A 17,609-nucleotide genomic window follows, 5' to 3' on the forward strand; every position below is an offset into this window, starting at 1 on the left:
GATGCATAGTTTATTCCTTCCTGATTGATGATGATCACTGTACTTCAGATATTTGACTGAATGGAAATCATTTGAGTAAATCATTCTTACAGGGTATACACATAAAAAAATGCCTTTATATTATTAAGGGAATCATTTAAAGACATTGTAAGGATTGCAGTCAGTACTGCTTGCTGAATAACCACAGCTTTCCTCTGATAAAGGCTAATGATCACCAGCAAAAATACTATTTGACAGATTAACATTTATTGATCTCACAAAAAGTTACTGCCTTTTGTGCTAAATACCAGCTCTAACATAATCGAATCTGAGAAATCATCTTTGTTCCATTCTACACCTATAGCCCATATATCCTCATGTTGAAGTGAATTCTTACTGTGCTATTGGGAGAATTCTTTGCTGATCAAATTTTTTAGTATTTTATTTTTTGTTGAAAGAATTAAATTAGTAATAGTCACATTTACAAAATGCCATGGGGTAAACTCTCTTATTATTATTAACATTTTTAGAAAAGAATTAAAGGTTGAACTTAGTTAAATAATTGTTTTCCAAAAGGAATTTTTCAATGTACATATACCTTTAAAATGTTGAAAATCTAACTGTGCTTTCTAAGTTTGATTATTAATAGGTGAAAATTTGTATTTTCAAAAAACACAAAGCAAAACTTGTATATGTAACAGTTTCCTCTAAAAATTCAAATTAGCAAACTTCTAATTGTTTAGAAAATCACAAAAAATTATATTCCATAACCTCTTGGGGGTGGAATTTATTTATTTAGTTAGTTAGTTATCAAGTACATACAGCTATAAAATGAATCTAAATCTAAACTGAAACAAAAGTCCTGCTATATTAATAACTTATATTCTGATTTGGTAACATTTTATGTTGATTAGTTTTTTCGGTGTATACAATTAAAGGTGCTATCACATTTATTTGGATGGTAATTCTAGTGAAGTTTCCAGAAACTATAAACTTACACATGCGTTAGTGGTATTTCTTTGGAATGAAGCTAAAATGTTAAATATTTCAATCTTTATTAGAGGGGTTTATATAAAATTATAGCAATAAAAAGTATATTATAGTACAATTAAGTATAGCACAATAGATATATCTTCATAATTATTTTAAATATTTTCTCTTAAAGTAAATATGACCAATATATTTTACAAAGAAAATCAAGATTGTTATAATGCCTGTGATATTAAAAATTCTTGTTACAAGATTAGTCACAACTGCAATAATATTATGAGTTATTTGGTTTATTTTAAATATATGTTAAAACTATGCATGAGGGGCTTTCCTGGTGGCACAGTGGTTAAGAATCCGCCTGCCAGTGCAGGGGGCACAGGTTCGAGCCCTGGTCCGGGAAGATCCCACATGCCGCGGAGCAACTAAGCCCGTGCACCACAACTACTGAGCCTGCGCTCTAGAGCCCACGAGCCACAACTACTGAAACCTCTGCACCTAGAGCACATGCTCCGCAAGAAGAGAAGCCACTTCAATGAGAAGCCCGTACACCGTAACGAAGAGTAGCCCCCGCTCCCCACACACAGCAGCGAAGACCCAACGCAGCCAATACTAACTAAATAAAATTTAAAATATATATATATATGAGCTGCAATGATTGTATCATGTTCATTATATGTTCATTTTTCTTAAAGACGTTCTCCAAAAATGTTAAGGAAAATTAATAACAATATTTATATTAATAACTAATTCTAATTGTAATATTAATTATAATGATAGATACATTCTTTTGTTCCAAGTATAACAAATTCTAAATACTTTTTGAGATAGTAACACATGAATAGTCAAATTAAATTATATAGAAAATAAGTACTGATTACCAGGTTATTTATGATTCGTGGACATACTGAGATACAAAATGAATTTGTTTTAGAGAAACCATCATAATTTTAAAAGTGTGGGGTTTTTTTGTTTTTTTTTTTGCGGTACGCGGGCCTCTCACTGTTGTGGCCTCTCCCGTTGCGGAGCACAGGCTCCGGACGCGCAGGCTCAGCGACCATGGCTCACGGGCCCAGCCGCTCCACGGCATGTGGGATCCTCCCGGACCGGGGCACGAACCCGTGTCCCCTGCATCAGCAGGCGGACTCTCAACCACTGCGCCACCAGGGAAACCCAAAAGTGCTTTTTATATGCATTTAATTTGGATTAATAAAAACTCCTTACTAAGTATGTATATGTTTCTCTCTAGAATATATTTTTAATTTTTCCAAGCTTGAGAATTGGATGGTTTGGAAACTGTTAATCTGTGATATGCCACCTGCCCTATTTACATTTTTAACAGTTGAGTATTTGTTGACTGATCCCAAAGACAGCTACATGTTTTGTTGTTACCAGATGGATGAGATAGAATACCATGCATAACTTTACATTTATCTTCTTTGAGAGTCACCTTATTTGCATACCAATTAAAGTAATATCTGTATTAAAATGGATAATGAAAGTTATCATATTTACATGATGTGACTGCAGTTTGTGAAATTTCCAGTAGATGCCCCCAGAGACCAGTCAACTCATTGGAAATCCTTTAAATTTAAAAAGAGCCTTTTCTGTATTGAAACTTTTTTCTTGCTCTGTTTTGAAGTACATAGAAAATAAATTTAAAGTTCTAAAAATCTCAACTCCAATGGTTTATTACACAAAAATACGTATGAGTGATAGTATTCTTAATCCATATCAATCGTTAAAAACCTAAGTGGGTAATATTAAGAAAAACGCTTTCCGTTTTCATTGGAAAAGCATTCTATATGCTTTTAAAGTAAAATCATTTAAAACATAATTAATTTTTTTCTTTCTAATTCCTCTCTCTTTATGTATTTATGTGGCTAAAGAAATGCTATGTCCTTGTTTTAGCTTTTTAGGAAAGAAAAGTATCCTTTTCATACACACAAAAAAACTATAAAACATATCCATACGAGATACGAGTTTTATCAGTGTGTGTGAGTGTGTGTGTGTGTGAAGAAATGGATTTTTTCCTTCAAATTATACCTAATATCTACCTACACTGAAAAGTATGAGTAAGAATAGAGACTCACTTTATTCCATGGAAATTATATTAACTGAAGCATTTAAGAGTCATTTAAGTATTCATTTAAGAGTCATTGTAATTATCCCGTCGTGATTCCAATAACATTTATCCCTACAATATGAATGTAAGACTGTTGTTACTGGCACATAGATAACCCACTAGTGACTTATAAATATTAACTTAATGGAATAAAAGTATTATCCTGACTTTTGATTAGGTATAGCATATCTTTTGAGTTTATCTTTGTCAGATTAAATAAAAGTTTTATGATCTTGTTTTAAAGTATTGAGCTTATTGAACTGCTTTTGAAATATTTTACTGAATGTGCAGCTTCACCTTGATACAGTATTTCAGTGTGACTTATGAAAAAATATGTTAAATATATTAATCATATACTAGAATAGTTGATAATGCATTTTAATTTTGAAAGGTCATGTAATAACTAGTATAAATACCTAAGTACAAAGAGAATAAGATAGATTGACATAGCTATTCATTCATGTTTTTCATATTTGTACAGTATTATCCTTTTTTATGTTTGTTTTATGTTTGTCGGTGTTTTCCCCATTAGACTTTACACCCTTGTGTGGGAATCGCATCTATTTAATTTGCTTTGCACGGATGCTACTGGTTGTCTGCTCCCTCATTTTAAGGAAGGGGATTCTCTGAGTCACAAAATAACACCAGTCTCTTTCCCCAGTCCAGCACAAATGTGGATTAACATGGATAAAGAAAATGGCTTTCTTTTTTTTTCTTTTTGATTGAAGTATAGTTGATTTACAATGATGTGTTAGTTTCAGATGTACAACAAAGTGATTCAGTTATATATATATGTATATTACAAAATATTGAGTATAGTTCCTTGTGTTATACAGTAGGTCCTTGTTGTTTATCTATTTTACATATAATGGTGTGTATATGTTACTCCCAAGAAAGATAATGGCTTTCTAATTGGAGAGTGACATCATACTTGTATAATGATGTCAAATTTCTAAACAATCAATACAAATAAACCCAAAAAATGTGTGCATGATGAGGAGGAGAAGAAAACTTAACGATATTTGATATAATAGGAGGCAATGTGGTAAAGAGAAAAAATTCAGAATTTGTAATCAGAGAAACCTGAGTGTGAAACCCACCCCTGCCACTTATTAGCTTATATGATTTTGGGCAACTCACAACCTCACTGAAGATGGTTTCTTTATCTGTAAAAATGGAAGTAGTATTTGTAGAGTTATTGTGTGATTTAGAAATGATGTTTGACACATCGTAGGTGCTCTATAAATAGTAGCTATTCAAAATGGTTTAAGGTAGAATTTAAAAATGATATAATATCTCCTCTGTGGCTGTTTAATAGAAAGCTCCCCATTTCCCAGCATCTCCACACATTCAACTGCTATGGAGTTATGTCAGATTGTTCAGATTTACTTTATTCCAGTATACAGATTTTTTTTTAACTTAGAAGTTTTGGGGAAATTTGGATGTAAATTCAAAATATTTAGAATCTCTATTGAATAATGCCTTTAAATAGTAATAAAAATCCATATGAAATGCATGACCACTTAATTCCATTCTTAAAACCATTCTTCTCCAGCTACATCCCTTAGCCTGGTAAAGCCTTAGGTATCTGCAGTGGCAAAGATCTTCCTTAGGATGTAAATTTCTAGATATTCAGCATATCTGTGAATGTCACAACTTCTGCTTCTATGAATGGCCTCTTTTCTGTCAGGAGAACTCTCCTCAAACTCGATAATATCAAATCTCTCCAGAAATTTTACTAGAATTCTTAGCTTCCACCCAGTATAGTGACTTCAGGTCAAGGAGATTTTTCTTCTGATACTTAAAAAGAGCATGTTTTAATTTAGATAAGTATTTGTTTTAATATGTAAATAAAACCAAAGACTAATAACTTCATGTCCAAATGAAATAAATAAAATAATGAATTTGGATTCTCTTTGTATTTCTATTTGCGTTTTTTAAAAATTCCTTTTTGTAAGCAAGTAAACTTGGGCTATGATTCTCTGTTATGAAATATAAAGCCTGAGAAATTCACATATAATGGTAGAAATTGACATACAATTTTATAAATATTTTCAGATAGCAAATTTAAAAGATGAAGATTATTCTGGCTAAAAGAAATGATATTCATTAACTATGAAGGTTGAAATAGGAACCCATTTAGTAAAACACTAACTGCTCTTTCTGGCTTTCAGATATTAGTAATGAGGCTTAAATAATACCATACGTACGTATGTGTGTGCACACAAAACTGTGTATAAAATAGAGATGATATCAGCATAGTTATATAGGCATTTTAAATACATCTCTATTTGAAATCTCTTTTGCAAAGAATGGTCTTTTTAAAAAATTTACTAGAAATTTTAAAAATTGATATTAATTATATATCATGGATGTTTTGAAGCTGAAAAATGTCTTGGGTACCAAGACAGTCCCTTCTGAAGCAGTTCGTATTCTTTGCTCACAGGGAGCAGAAACTGATTCTGACCAAATAAAATGGAAATGATTTTATTAGAAGGATATTTGGTAACTAGCTGAATTTAGGGGAGAACCCGGCTCAAAAGAAAAGACATGGGACACTTGAATGGATCTAGGTAGCAAGAACTACTTGCAACTCTAGTCAGGATGTCGCTACCAGGTTGACTGAGTTCCAGCAACCTTCTACATCTTTGTGTTTCTCGCCTCAAGATTCAAAATCCTGTGAGAGAGGCCAGTGGCTTAATTTGGGTCACTGATCCACCCCTTGGCTAGGGAGTCTTTGAAATCAAGTCCCACCAAGATGACACACAATGTGCCATTTCCAAAAATACTTTGGAGTCTGTGGACATGAAACGAGATGCTGGGTGGACCAAATCCAGCCAGAGCACCTTCGTCTTCCAGGTGAGGGAAATAAGGCCTAGGGAATGATGTTCTGCATTTCTGTCCCAGCTGGGTTTAGAACTGAGATGGCCTCCTCACATGTACTTATTTTCATTGTTTAAATCAACGTTCTAATTTTTATTTATTTATAATTTTTTTGCCCCAGTATGCTTTCTTCACTCACAGGAAAACATGATGGCGCCAAGGCGTAGACGTACAAAGGTGGCAGTGCTTGTTGTTGTTTTTTAATTGAAGTAGAGTTGATTTACAATGTTGTGTTAGTTTCAGGTATACAGCAAAGCGATTCAGTTATATATACATGTGTGTGTGTGTATATATATATATATATATATATATATATATATACACATATATATATATATATATATATGTATACATATAGATATTCTTTTCCAGATTCTTTTCCATTATAGGTTATCACAAGATATTGAATACAGTTCCCCGTGCTATACAGTAGGTCCCTGCTTATCTATTTTATACACAGCAGTGTGTATCTGTTAATCCCAAACTCCTAATTTGTCCCTTTCCCCACCTTCCCCCTTTGGTAACCATAAGCTTGTTCTCTGTGTGGCAGTGCTTGTTTGAGGCAAGGTTGGATTTCCAACCCCTGTCCCCTCAAACCTCCTTACCATCCCTCATACTGCCCTTTTGGGTACCATCTGGGTGTCCCCTTCAGTCTCCTCAAACTCAAAGTTATCTGAACCCAGACTTATTATCTTTCCCCAAACCTGTTCATTCTTTTGTGTTCCCCTCTTTAGCAAATTACCAAATACCCACTCGCGACTCCTGTTGTCACCCTAGCTCTTCTCTTTCCATCAACCCGAACATCCCATCAGTCACCAAGTAATCGGTATTTTTATCTCCTAAATATGTATTGAATCCACCTACTTCTATTTATCCCCCTGCCTTACTTCAGTTCAACCCCCGTGTCCTCTCCTTTGCGTGAACACCAGAGTCTCCCGTTTCTTCTCCCTGCTCCCGCTTCTGTTCTCTTGGATCTGGTGTGAATTTCAGAGTCAACAAGCTCAAGCATGCTAAATTGAAAGTCTTTGTTTTTTTATGACTTAATTTTAATTCCTGGCCCTAAGCCTTGATCCTCCCTAGTGTAAAATTCCAATCTCATCCCTCTTAGGTAAAGTCAGTCCAATTCAGTGATTTGTCAGGTTCTTCAGATTCTAACACTTCCCCTCACCCTGTTTTCCCATGTAGAGGCAACACAGCATGGGTGCAGGGTAGAGGGAAATAGGGTTACTAGGTTTTGCAAATAAAAATACAACATACACTTCAATTTGAGTTTCAAAAAAAACAAAGTTTTGTGGTGTAAGTATTCCCATGCAATATTTGGGGCATAGTAATAATACTAAGAAAAAATCATACGTGGTTTATGTGATATTCAAATTTAACTGGGTATCCTGCCCAGTTTTATCTGGCAAACTTCGGAGTGGGAGTTTGTCAGCATTTACTCCCTGATCTTAATCTAGGACCTTGTGATAGACATTGAACTTGCCTCCCTGGTATCCATTTCTCCCTCTTTGCTAACATAACTCCAGTTTCATTTGGGGGCAGCAGTGTGCCCCCAAACAGGCAGGATATTTGTTTTTCTAGTCTCCTGCAGCCAGGGATGGCCAAGTGACACAGTTCTCACCCATGGAACCAAAGTGGAACTCCAACAGAAGTTGCAGGAATGCTTTTGTTTTCCCCAATAATGGAGAAAGACACAGCTGATGCCACCGAACTCTTGCCTTTCTTCTTGCCTTGAAGGTGGACATGATGTCTGGAGCTGGGGCAGCCCTCCAGTGACCAGTGAGGGGAAGGATAAAATAATCCCAGAGGCATGAGCCTTGAACTTGCCAGGCCATGGAACTTGCCAGCAGCTGCCTACCCTTAGGTGTCTTGTGCTGTGAGAAATAGAAACCTCTAGTTTTGAAGGCACTGTGAGCTGAGTTTTCTCTTCCTTGGAGTTGAATGCATTCCTCACCTATGGGATGCTGTCCAGGGGTCCATCACTGATGTACTCTATTCATACTTTTCTGTCAGCTCTGGAAATATGCTGACCTGACTCTTTCAGTAGCTCCCCAGTGCTTCTTATCCGCAGAGTTACAGCTGTGTCCCCCTTCCGTCCCCAGTGGGCAGCGCATCGACAGCCTTTTAGCACACATCCCCTTGCTGTGGCCAGTGACATTGTGGCAAACATACCAACCCTCTCTTCCCATTAACTCTTATGTCACACACTCGGAGCCCGCTAGACAATTACGGTGTTGGGCCCGTACCATTCAGAGGCTATGGGACATTGTACGGGCTGGTTCCAATCCTCTTCTGCTGAGAAAGTCTCTGCATTGACTTTTGCTGCCTTTCCATGCCCTTGTGTAGGGGCAGGGGGGTGGGGGGAGAGGAAAGAGGACCTGGCCCTTCTGAACATCTCACTGTTTCCTTCTCCACACTCTCAGCTAAAGGGCAGAAACAAAAATCTGTGATAGCTCCTGTCCTCTCCACTTCAAATATTTTTGGTCATCATTTTGACAAGATGGTGGTTTTTGACTTTTTGGCCTGGGACTGCAGTTTCCTTACTCTCTTTGGGAACTAGTTCTATAACAACAGGTGGCTTGTACTGGCCACCAGGTGCAGGAGGAGGAGGGTTGCAGTTCAGCTGGGACATTCCTTCCATATGATTTTTCTAAAAGACAATCTCTTTGACTCATTTCCCTGACCCAAACCCTTCTACGGCTCTATCCCACTCTTAGCTTGGAGTCCAAACTTCTTACCATGGCTTTGAGGTGTCCATGATCTGGGTCTTTCCCCCCTTTTTTTTTTCACTTCCCTCTCCCCACTCCCTTTCTCACTGTAAGTATTTTGTTCTAGACCTAAGCTGATCCCCTGAGTAAAAAATTATTGGCGATGGGAGCTGGGCATTTTTGTTGCATTTGTTTTTTAAACTCTGTAGGGTGAGTCTATTGCAGGACTTAATGTTTCTCAGAGCATCTTCACATACATAATTTTGCTTGGTTCTTAGAAGAATCCTGTGATGTATGTAGGGCATAGATTAATACAGATTAATATACACATTTCACAGATGAGAAGAAATGAAGTCCAGAGAGGTTAGAAAGAGCTGACCTCAACCTTGGGTGTTCTAATTCCAGACTGTCTCCACTCCACACTGAAATGCTTATTGATAGTAGTAGCACATCAAGTCAGTTCTAAATATTTAATTGTCTCCTATTTAAAAAAATGTAAAATAATTAGTATAAAGGTATATCATTAGGCCTCTTGCTTAGTGTAATAATAGCCACCACAGAACTGTTATTCCATAACCCTGTTTTATTTCCTATATAGCAATTTTCATCGTCTGAAATTATTTATGATTTGTTTGCTTATTTGTTGGTTGTGTTCTCCCACTAGAATATACACTTCACAAGGGCATTGAGTCTATTTGGTCTAGAACAATGCCTGGCACTTAGCAGGAAACTCAGTAGCTATTTGTTGGATAAATAAATGGGCTATTCAATTGTCATTTCATCTCCTTGCGTATGATTTATTATTGTTAGAAGTGAAATAGTACATAACAAATCATTAAGTTAGTCCTAACTGAAAATAATTTTTAAAATATATTTAGCAAGAGATTTCAATAAACATTTTCTGCGTAAATGAATTAATGAATGAATGAACCTCCATAATATACAGTGAAACCACTTAATAGAGCTTTGTTTTGATATTCGACAACACATTTAAATTTTGCTTGCCTTACTGGTTTTTTGTTTTGTTTTGGTGGGTGGCTAACGTATTAAGTATTTTTGGATACTGTCAGTTGCTATGGTCTGAATGTTGTGTTCCCTAAAATTCATGTACTGAAATCCTAATCCCCAAAGCTGTAGGTCACTGGGGCTTTTAGAAGGTGATTAGGTCAGGAGGGTGGGGCGCTCATGAATGGGATTAGTGCTCTTATAAAAAAGGTTCCAGATTATTCCCTAGCTCCTTATACTATGTGAGGATATGACTAGAAAATGCCGGCTGTGAACCAGGAAGAGGGCCCTCAGCAGAAGGCGACCTTCCTGGAGCCTTGATCTTGGACTTCCAGCCTGCAGAACTCTGAGCAATAAATTTCAGTTGTTTATAAGCTACTCAGTCAGGGGTATTTTGTTATATCAGCCCAAACAGACTAAAACATCAGTCAGCTAGCTTATTTGTCCTTATCAAAGGGAGCTCAGCTCTGGAACTGATATATTTATAATGTAATTTCACTAAAATTACTGTATTTAGATAGTTCCTGGCATCTTTCATTAAACTGAAGTTGTTCAGTTATAAGTGTTTGAGGTCAAGATTGTTTTCAGCGCTTCCACTGAGGGAAAAAAATGCAGTGTGATTCAACTTTTAATTATTATAAAGATCAAAACACTGCACAGATTTAAAGGATTAAAATAACGTGTTCAGTGTTCTGTTCTTATTCCCAGTTACCGGAACTCGTACAAGAAGAACATCTGTGTGGACATGCTGCGAGATGGTTATCATAAGTCTTTTAGTGAGCTCTTTGCTCTGATGGAGAAGTGGGATGCCCTGAGGGAAGCTGCAAAAGTAAGGTCCCTCTTCTGGCTGCAGAGACCCCTGGAAGAGCAGCCTGACAAGCTGGATCACTTCTACTACTACCTGACCAGGGCCGAAGCAGCTGAAAGGAAAGGTGAGTGGATGGATTTGGGGAAGCAGCACTGCAGAAGGCAGAACAGTGAGCACCTGAGGGAAGGTTCCAAATTGTTTCAAGTATGAATTTAAAACATTGAGACACCTTAGCACAATTCAACCTAGTCAGCTAAGCATCTAAATGGAATAAATGGTAGAGAACGCTGAATCACAAGGCTGGCCAGACACACAGCCATCCTGGTGTTGTCACTCTAAGCCAGGGAAGACAATGAATAGCACCTAATAACATCTCCAGGCCTTTCCAATGTATTAAAATCTTTGGTATCATTAATTATACATCTTTCCATAGTTTTTTTTTTTTATGTGTAATCTGATTATTGACTTTCACTGAGGAGACACTTTCAGAGTACTATAACTTGACAGTTATACTTATTTTCTAGTATTTGTATAATGTAATTTAAAGATTTTATCCATAAGTTCTATAGATTTCTATCAGAGAATTTTTATTAGTGAATAGTGAGGAGACATAAAAAGCCTGCAATTTACAATTACGAATAAAATTGTTAATTTTATATTTTCCATCACATCATCTCTAATAAATTCCTTTTTTTTTTTTTTGGTATCCTGAAATTTTCCAGAAAGTCTATATGCTTCAAGTATTGAAGAAAATATTTTAATCTCTACTATAATTATACCAATATTGTCATAAGTATTTCTTATTTACATATTCATAATTGGTCATTTTGTATAATCAAAGAAAGGAAATCCAAAAAGTTGGCATATAAATTTGGTGTTTTCACCAAACAAATCCTTCTGTTCAACTTTTTGTGTGAAAATACCATAGGACTCAAAAAGAGAAGCTCAGGCCACAACATGACAATGTCTGTACTTCATTTCGGGCCTTTCTATGGGAAAATAGAGTATTAGACAATGTTTTGTTAGCCAGTGCTGCAATGTGGAAAATTGATAGGGACATAGAAGCAGCATCAGAGGGGTAGCAGAAGTCTTTTACCCTCTATAGTGGAGTCAATATACATATTTCCTATCTGGTTGTGATCTGACTTACAAATATGAGATATACAAAAGTCCTAACAACACCACATGTGAACTAGAGTGTGTGTGTGTGTGTGTGTGTGTAGACAAGAGGTGATTATTTGATTATTTGTATAATGAAAATTATTTAACTGCAGAACTGACTTTAAAAATAGAGTCCTTTGGTGAATTTTAAAGTGTGATTTACATATAATTTCTCAAGAAATTAACTGTTTAAAATGCTATTGTAAGAAAACCTACATTCTAGTGTCAGCCCCAAACTCTGAAATGATATTTTTACTGAAAATAGAATTGATGCAGATAAAATTTGCTCACAGTCATTTTCTAAGGTGAATTAATCACATTCACTAAATGTTTTAAATAGAAGCATTCATTTTAGTAGCATAATACGAGCCAAACACATCACTAGTCATAAAGTGTCATAAATATGAGAAACTTGTCGTAAAGCATTTTGTAATTGTAAAGAAACTAAATGCTGAATAATCTGAAGGTAAAAAACTTTTAATTTGTAATCTTTTATTAAAGAAAAGTAAATATACATATAAAGTAAAATGATTCTCCAATTCCAAATATTTTAAAAGTCCAAACTTTACAATAGCCAATGTCTTATACACATGGTACAGGTAATGAAATATTTTCTTTACTGAGTGGTTTATCATATATTCATGGTAACTGAGGTTACATTTGTTAAATGGAACAAAATTACCTCTTGCTCAGGACAACTCTTCTGAAAGGTAATCGACTTCAAAAGGCAGTGGCTTTTGCCTGGTTAAAATACAGAAAGTTAAAATTATTGCAAAAAAGTATTATTGGAAATACTTCAGTTGAAGGACATGTAAATATTTGTATGCTCTTTTTTAAAAATGTGTATAATTTTTTCACATTTAACACATGAACTTCATAGGAGAAAAATTGTGATTGAGTTAATAAGCATGTCCCAGAAAATGGTGTAGGGGATATGCACAGAAACTCTTATTAACTTGAATTAATTTTAAATCTTAAAACCCATACACACACACACACACACACACACACACACACACTTAATCTAGAATACAGAGATCTCTTAATAGTGCCTTGAAGATTTCACCCCATATGGTTGTGGAATCTGAGACAATTATCTTGAAGCAGCATATCTCTGAGTATTCTCATTGCTTTTCACTGGAAAGACCATCACTCTAGGGTCACAGTGAAGTCCATGTAATCAAAGCTGTGGCACTAACAATAGTCATCTCAGGTCAGTTCTGTCCCTTGAGACTTGGCAGAGCAGGAACCTAGAGTTATTTAAATTACTTTTCAAAATAGCACTTTCTGTTTTATAGCAAAGAAGTGTTTAAAGTAAGGCAGTCATTTCTTTTTGGATTATTTTCTATTTGTTAAAGTGTTTCTTTGTCCCTGATAGCATTTCTTATATTTCCCATTGTTGTGAATCATCTCTGTACCATCTGTAACATTATGATTAGGGCCTTGTGCCCCTTGGGACTGGGGAAGAGATGGCAATAATGGTAATGGGTAGCCAAATCAATAGATAATTCAAACATGATTTACACTTGACTTTAAATTATTGTTAAGGGTTAAGCAGCAATTTTCTTTTCTAATAACATTTATTTAAGATACCCAAAGTATGTTCTACTCAAGCAGAGTCCCACAGGATGTTTATACAGTTTATGTAAAGCAAAAGTAATTGTCTGGTGAAATAAGTTTGAGAAACAACCAGGTGAATTAACATATACATTAAGCAGTTTGGTTTATTGCAGGACTTATCAGAGCCTTTAACATGCTCATGTATATTGTGTGGTTCACTGAAAGAGGGAAATTAGCAAGAGCATTTTCCAAATTTATTTCATCATGAGATCTCCTTTTTAGGTAGCATAATGAATATTGGTCTCAATAATAAATCAACAATAAAATTGATTTTCATCTTATAAATATACCTGCTGACAATTCAGGAAAGTGTTCCGCAAGCAAGGAGAAAAGACTGCTTAGAATGTAAAGGGTACAGACCATATATTTGGATTATTCAAAGATTCAAAACTTGATATAGTCCTTTATACTTAATACTCTGAAAAACATTCAATTTTTCCATAGAAAAATAGCTTAGCTGACAAGTAGTCTTTAAGTATGTAATCTAAATAGCTTATATAACTCATTCTAAACAGAACCAAAAACTTCGTTTATGAAATGTTGGAAATGTTTTTCTATTAAGGTTTAATTACTGAAAAAAGGAAAAATTATTTCAGGATTACATATATTTTTAAAAATCTCTTCATGTAACTTTTTAAAATGGAAGATATGAAATGTTTTATTTACAGGTTTTAAAAAACAGCAACCCTCTAATCATTAAATATGAGAAAGAATATAAAATGTTACAAAACATATTTTAGTGCTCTATTCATATTAGGCAGAAGGTTCAGAATGGAAAGATAAAGCATAGGAGAAGTCAGTTCCGAAATGAGAGTATTCGTTTTAAGTAAATAGCTCAGGGTACCCTCTACTTTTCACCTAAGCTATTGCCTATTGTGAATACCTTAAAAAGCAGAATGGTCTCCAGAATCCCCAGTGCCTTCAAAAATGGGAGATAGGGAGAACAGTTTTTAACTTTAATTTTTAGGTCTAAAACTTATTTTGAGATAAATCTTCATTTCCTATGGAATTATGAAGCAATGTCTGTTAGAACATGACATAGGTTTTAGAAATTTCTTTGGAAACATTGGAGTGACTTATGTACAGTTTTTGAAAGTTAATTTTTGTGGTAATCAGCCTAATGTCATTTTTTCTGAGCCTTTTGATTTTAATCTTATAGGAGTATCAGTGGGCAATATACAAATGCTTTTCATAATTGTAATTCTTTCAGGAGTATATAGGTTGACTCTTCAATTAATATCAGTTAATTCCAATAGATAATTATTGTTGTTAAAAATCCTTGGAAGGGTAATCCAGAGGCTACCACACATTTACTACTGTGCTTTAAGCACAAATGCAAAGAAACATAAAGGTAATGAATTTGTTCATATCCACCAACAGAATGAAATTTACGAGGGTGAGGCACAATTAAACACAATTTTTGTTTAAGTTTATGACTGATTGCAGTGGAGTTTATAAGACTGATTCACAGTTTATTAATATACTTTTTTGTGTACAAATAGGTCAGATGCCACTTTAGGAAAATAAAGGGGGGTTTTAATAAACTGACAACTAATAAACTAGTAACTGAGTGAGAAGGATGACTAATATTAATGCATTTTCAGCAGAAAAAAATACTCATAGAAAAGATAAGCATAGAAATCCACTTTTTCTTAACATTGTTGGTAACTTGTATTGTCAGAAACAGCACTAGAAAGTGTAAAGAGGTTATGTGGTCATTGTGATCATCATTTCTTCTATCTATAAGCTGCATGCTTGCCTTTTCTTCTGGGTGAAAATACCTTGCTATTTTCAGATTCCATCTGCTTTCTTCATTCATCTTTTTGCCATGGTTAAGAAACATTGCTTTCTCTGGAATCTCTAAATAATTTTCATATCTTCAATGGGAAAAGTACTTGCTGATACCACATACTCATTTCTTCCAAAAGAACTGAGCACATTGTTGGTAGATATCATTCTGTTTTTTTGTGTTATATAAAGACTCCTGTTTCAACCAAAGAGTATGTCAATTTCTAACAGGGTCTAAGCTCTCCGAAAGAATTTTGTTGTTTTTCTCGTGTGCACATCCTTTAATTAATGTAATTATTTAAATAGTTAAAACATTAATTTTTGCATTTCCATTTTTTAAATGGTTAATCATGCTTTTAAGGAAAAATAGAAGATAAATGTCACTATATTTGTTTGCCATTTGAAGGGATGTACCTTGAGACATCTTTCTAATGCATTTTATGATGTTTTTCTCTCTTTGAAGAATACTTTGAAGAGGTCTATAATAACTTGTATGCTCTGGCCTGTTACTTCAATAATTCTGAAGACAAGTGGGTAAGGAACCACTTCTATGAACGATGTTTTCAGATTGCTCAACTCATCAAAATTGACGGTGGGAAGAAGGAAGCCGAGGCGCACGCACACATGGGGCTGCTCTTCGAGGAGGATGGTGAGTAGCCATTTGTCAGGCTGCTGCGGGGGCTTTGAAGCATCCCAAGTCCAGGCAACCAGAAAGCACATGGGGGTAGAGAAAAAGACCCGAGGCTGAGTAGAAGAATGTGAGTTACTGGGATTAAAAAGCAAAAGGGAGCTCCCCTGGTGGCAGTGGTTGAGAGTCCGCCTGCCGATGCAGGGGAGATGGGTTCGTGCCCTGGTCCGGGAAGATCCCACATGCCGCGGAGCGGGTGGGCCCGTGAGCCATGGCCGCTGAGCCTGTGCGTCCGGAGCCTGTGCTCCGCAACGGGAGAGGCCACAACAGTGAGAGGCCCGCGTACCGCAGGAAAAAAAAAAAAAAAAAAAGAATAGCAAAGGAGTGAGACTTTGGACTCACCCTCCATATTGCTACAGTCATACCTCTGCTGAGTGCTCAGCCTAGAGTTCCCAGAAGCGTCATCACAGAAGGAAAGCATCTTCCTCCAGGCCTCCACACACATCCTTCGTCCACATATGTGCTGCATTGTTTTGAAATGCTTTTCCTTTCTTACAGACCTGCTTGTTCATTTTAACTTGATTTCTCATGTATGAAAATGGGAAAAAGGAAGGGCACACTTTGTGATTTTCCTAGCATCCCAAGTCCCATATATATAACCTATATAACTCGGGTACCACCCCGTTGTGATTTTATAATAATTTCTGAAGGAAATGTTCCTTTAAAAATAATGTGATTCTTAATAATGTTATCTTAAGACAAGCCAAAGTCTGAAAGGACAACAAAAATTCATTAGAAACATATTTTATTTGGTGGTTTAATAAGGATTGCAAACAGAAAGTTAAGAATTAAATTTATTTATAGAAGGATAGTGGGTAGATAGTATGCAAATAAAATATGTGAGAAGATGAAAATATTTGCTCAGAAATAATTCTGTTTCTTCCCTCAGAACACTGTCTCATTTTCCACGAGAGTTTTGACTTTGGCAAAAGAGTTAAATTAGAAAATATTTATTATCTTGTGGCTAGAACTGCATAGGGCTTTGAGAAGGGAGTGGAAAAGGTTTTTGTGCTTCAGGAAATTGCACTTTGTAATCTACAGCACGGTCGATGCTGGAACGTGGCTGATAGTCAGGGGCTCTCTTGAGTGATAGGTATGGGGAAGAACAGAACAATTCAAAGAAGTGAGAGATCGTACAAACTAGATCCAAGGAAGGCACGATGGAGTCAGAAGGGACTGGTGGGGGATCTGGACGATGGGTGGACTTTAGGTGGGTAAAGAAACAGGAATATATTCTGTAAGAGGGAACTACATACGAAAGCATAGTTAGAGAAACTGATAAGAGGAGCGACCTGGTTAAAGTGGAAAGTATATTTCTGAGCAGTGATGGGAACTGAGTATGGAAAGGCAAACTAGGAACATGCCAGCGTTCAGAGCTTGGGCTGAACCAAACTCTATAGAGTTTGCGCTATACCTTCAGGCCAAGGAAAGGAGTGTGATGGAAGTCTGGCTGTGATACACCCTGTGGGAAGAGGAATAAGAGAAAGGAGGGATGGTTAGGAAGCTGCCCCACTAATTCAACCCTGAAGAACCAATCCAAAAATATTTAAGAGAATGTGTTTAAGTGTATCCATGGCAGTCCAATTTATGATATCTCAAAACGGGATTAGCAGCATTAAGCAACACCCATGCAACAGAGTTCTGTGCAGTCATGAAATTACAAACTAGAGCCAAATTCATTCATTCAACAAATATTTGTTTAGAACCTAGTACCTGGGGATAAAACAGTAAACAAGACAGACAAAATCTTTGCCCTCCTGGCACTAACATTCTACCGGGAAAAACAGGCCTTAACCACTCATAGCTATATAACATATGAAGCACTGGTATGTGCTGTGATGACAAATAAAACAAGGC

The 17,609-nt window shown here is 35.9% G+C and overlaps 1 protein-coding gene across 2 annotated transcripts in view; it reads left to right on the forward strand.

Annotated features, from left to right (window-relative positions):
* The window catches only part of TTC29 (tetratricopeptide repeat domain 29), a 255,598-nt gene that overhangs the window by 30,259 nt on the left and 207,730 nt on the right, over window positions 1-17,609 (forward strand). For both annotated transcript variants that reach the window (XM_079920595.1, XM_079920596.1), the window contains exons 5-6: window positions 10,396-10,619; window positions 15,528-15,713. In XM_079920595.1, coding sequence (XP_079776721.1) covers window positions 10,396-10,619; window positions 15,528-15,713 — 410 coding nt within the window. The remainder of the gene's footprint in view (window positions 1-10,395; window positions 10,620-15,527; window positions 15,714-17,609) is intronic.

The sequence above is a fragment of the Stenella coeruleoalba genome (genome assembly GCF_951394435.1).
Source record: "Stenella coeruleoalba genome assembly, chromosome: 4".
NCBI lineage: Eukaryota > Metazoa > Chordata > Mammalia > Artiodactyla > Delphinidae > Stenella > Stenella coeruleoalba.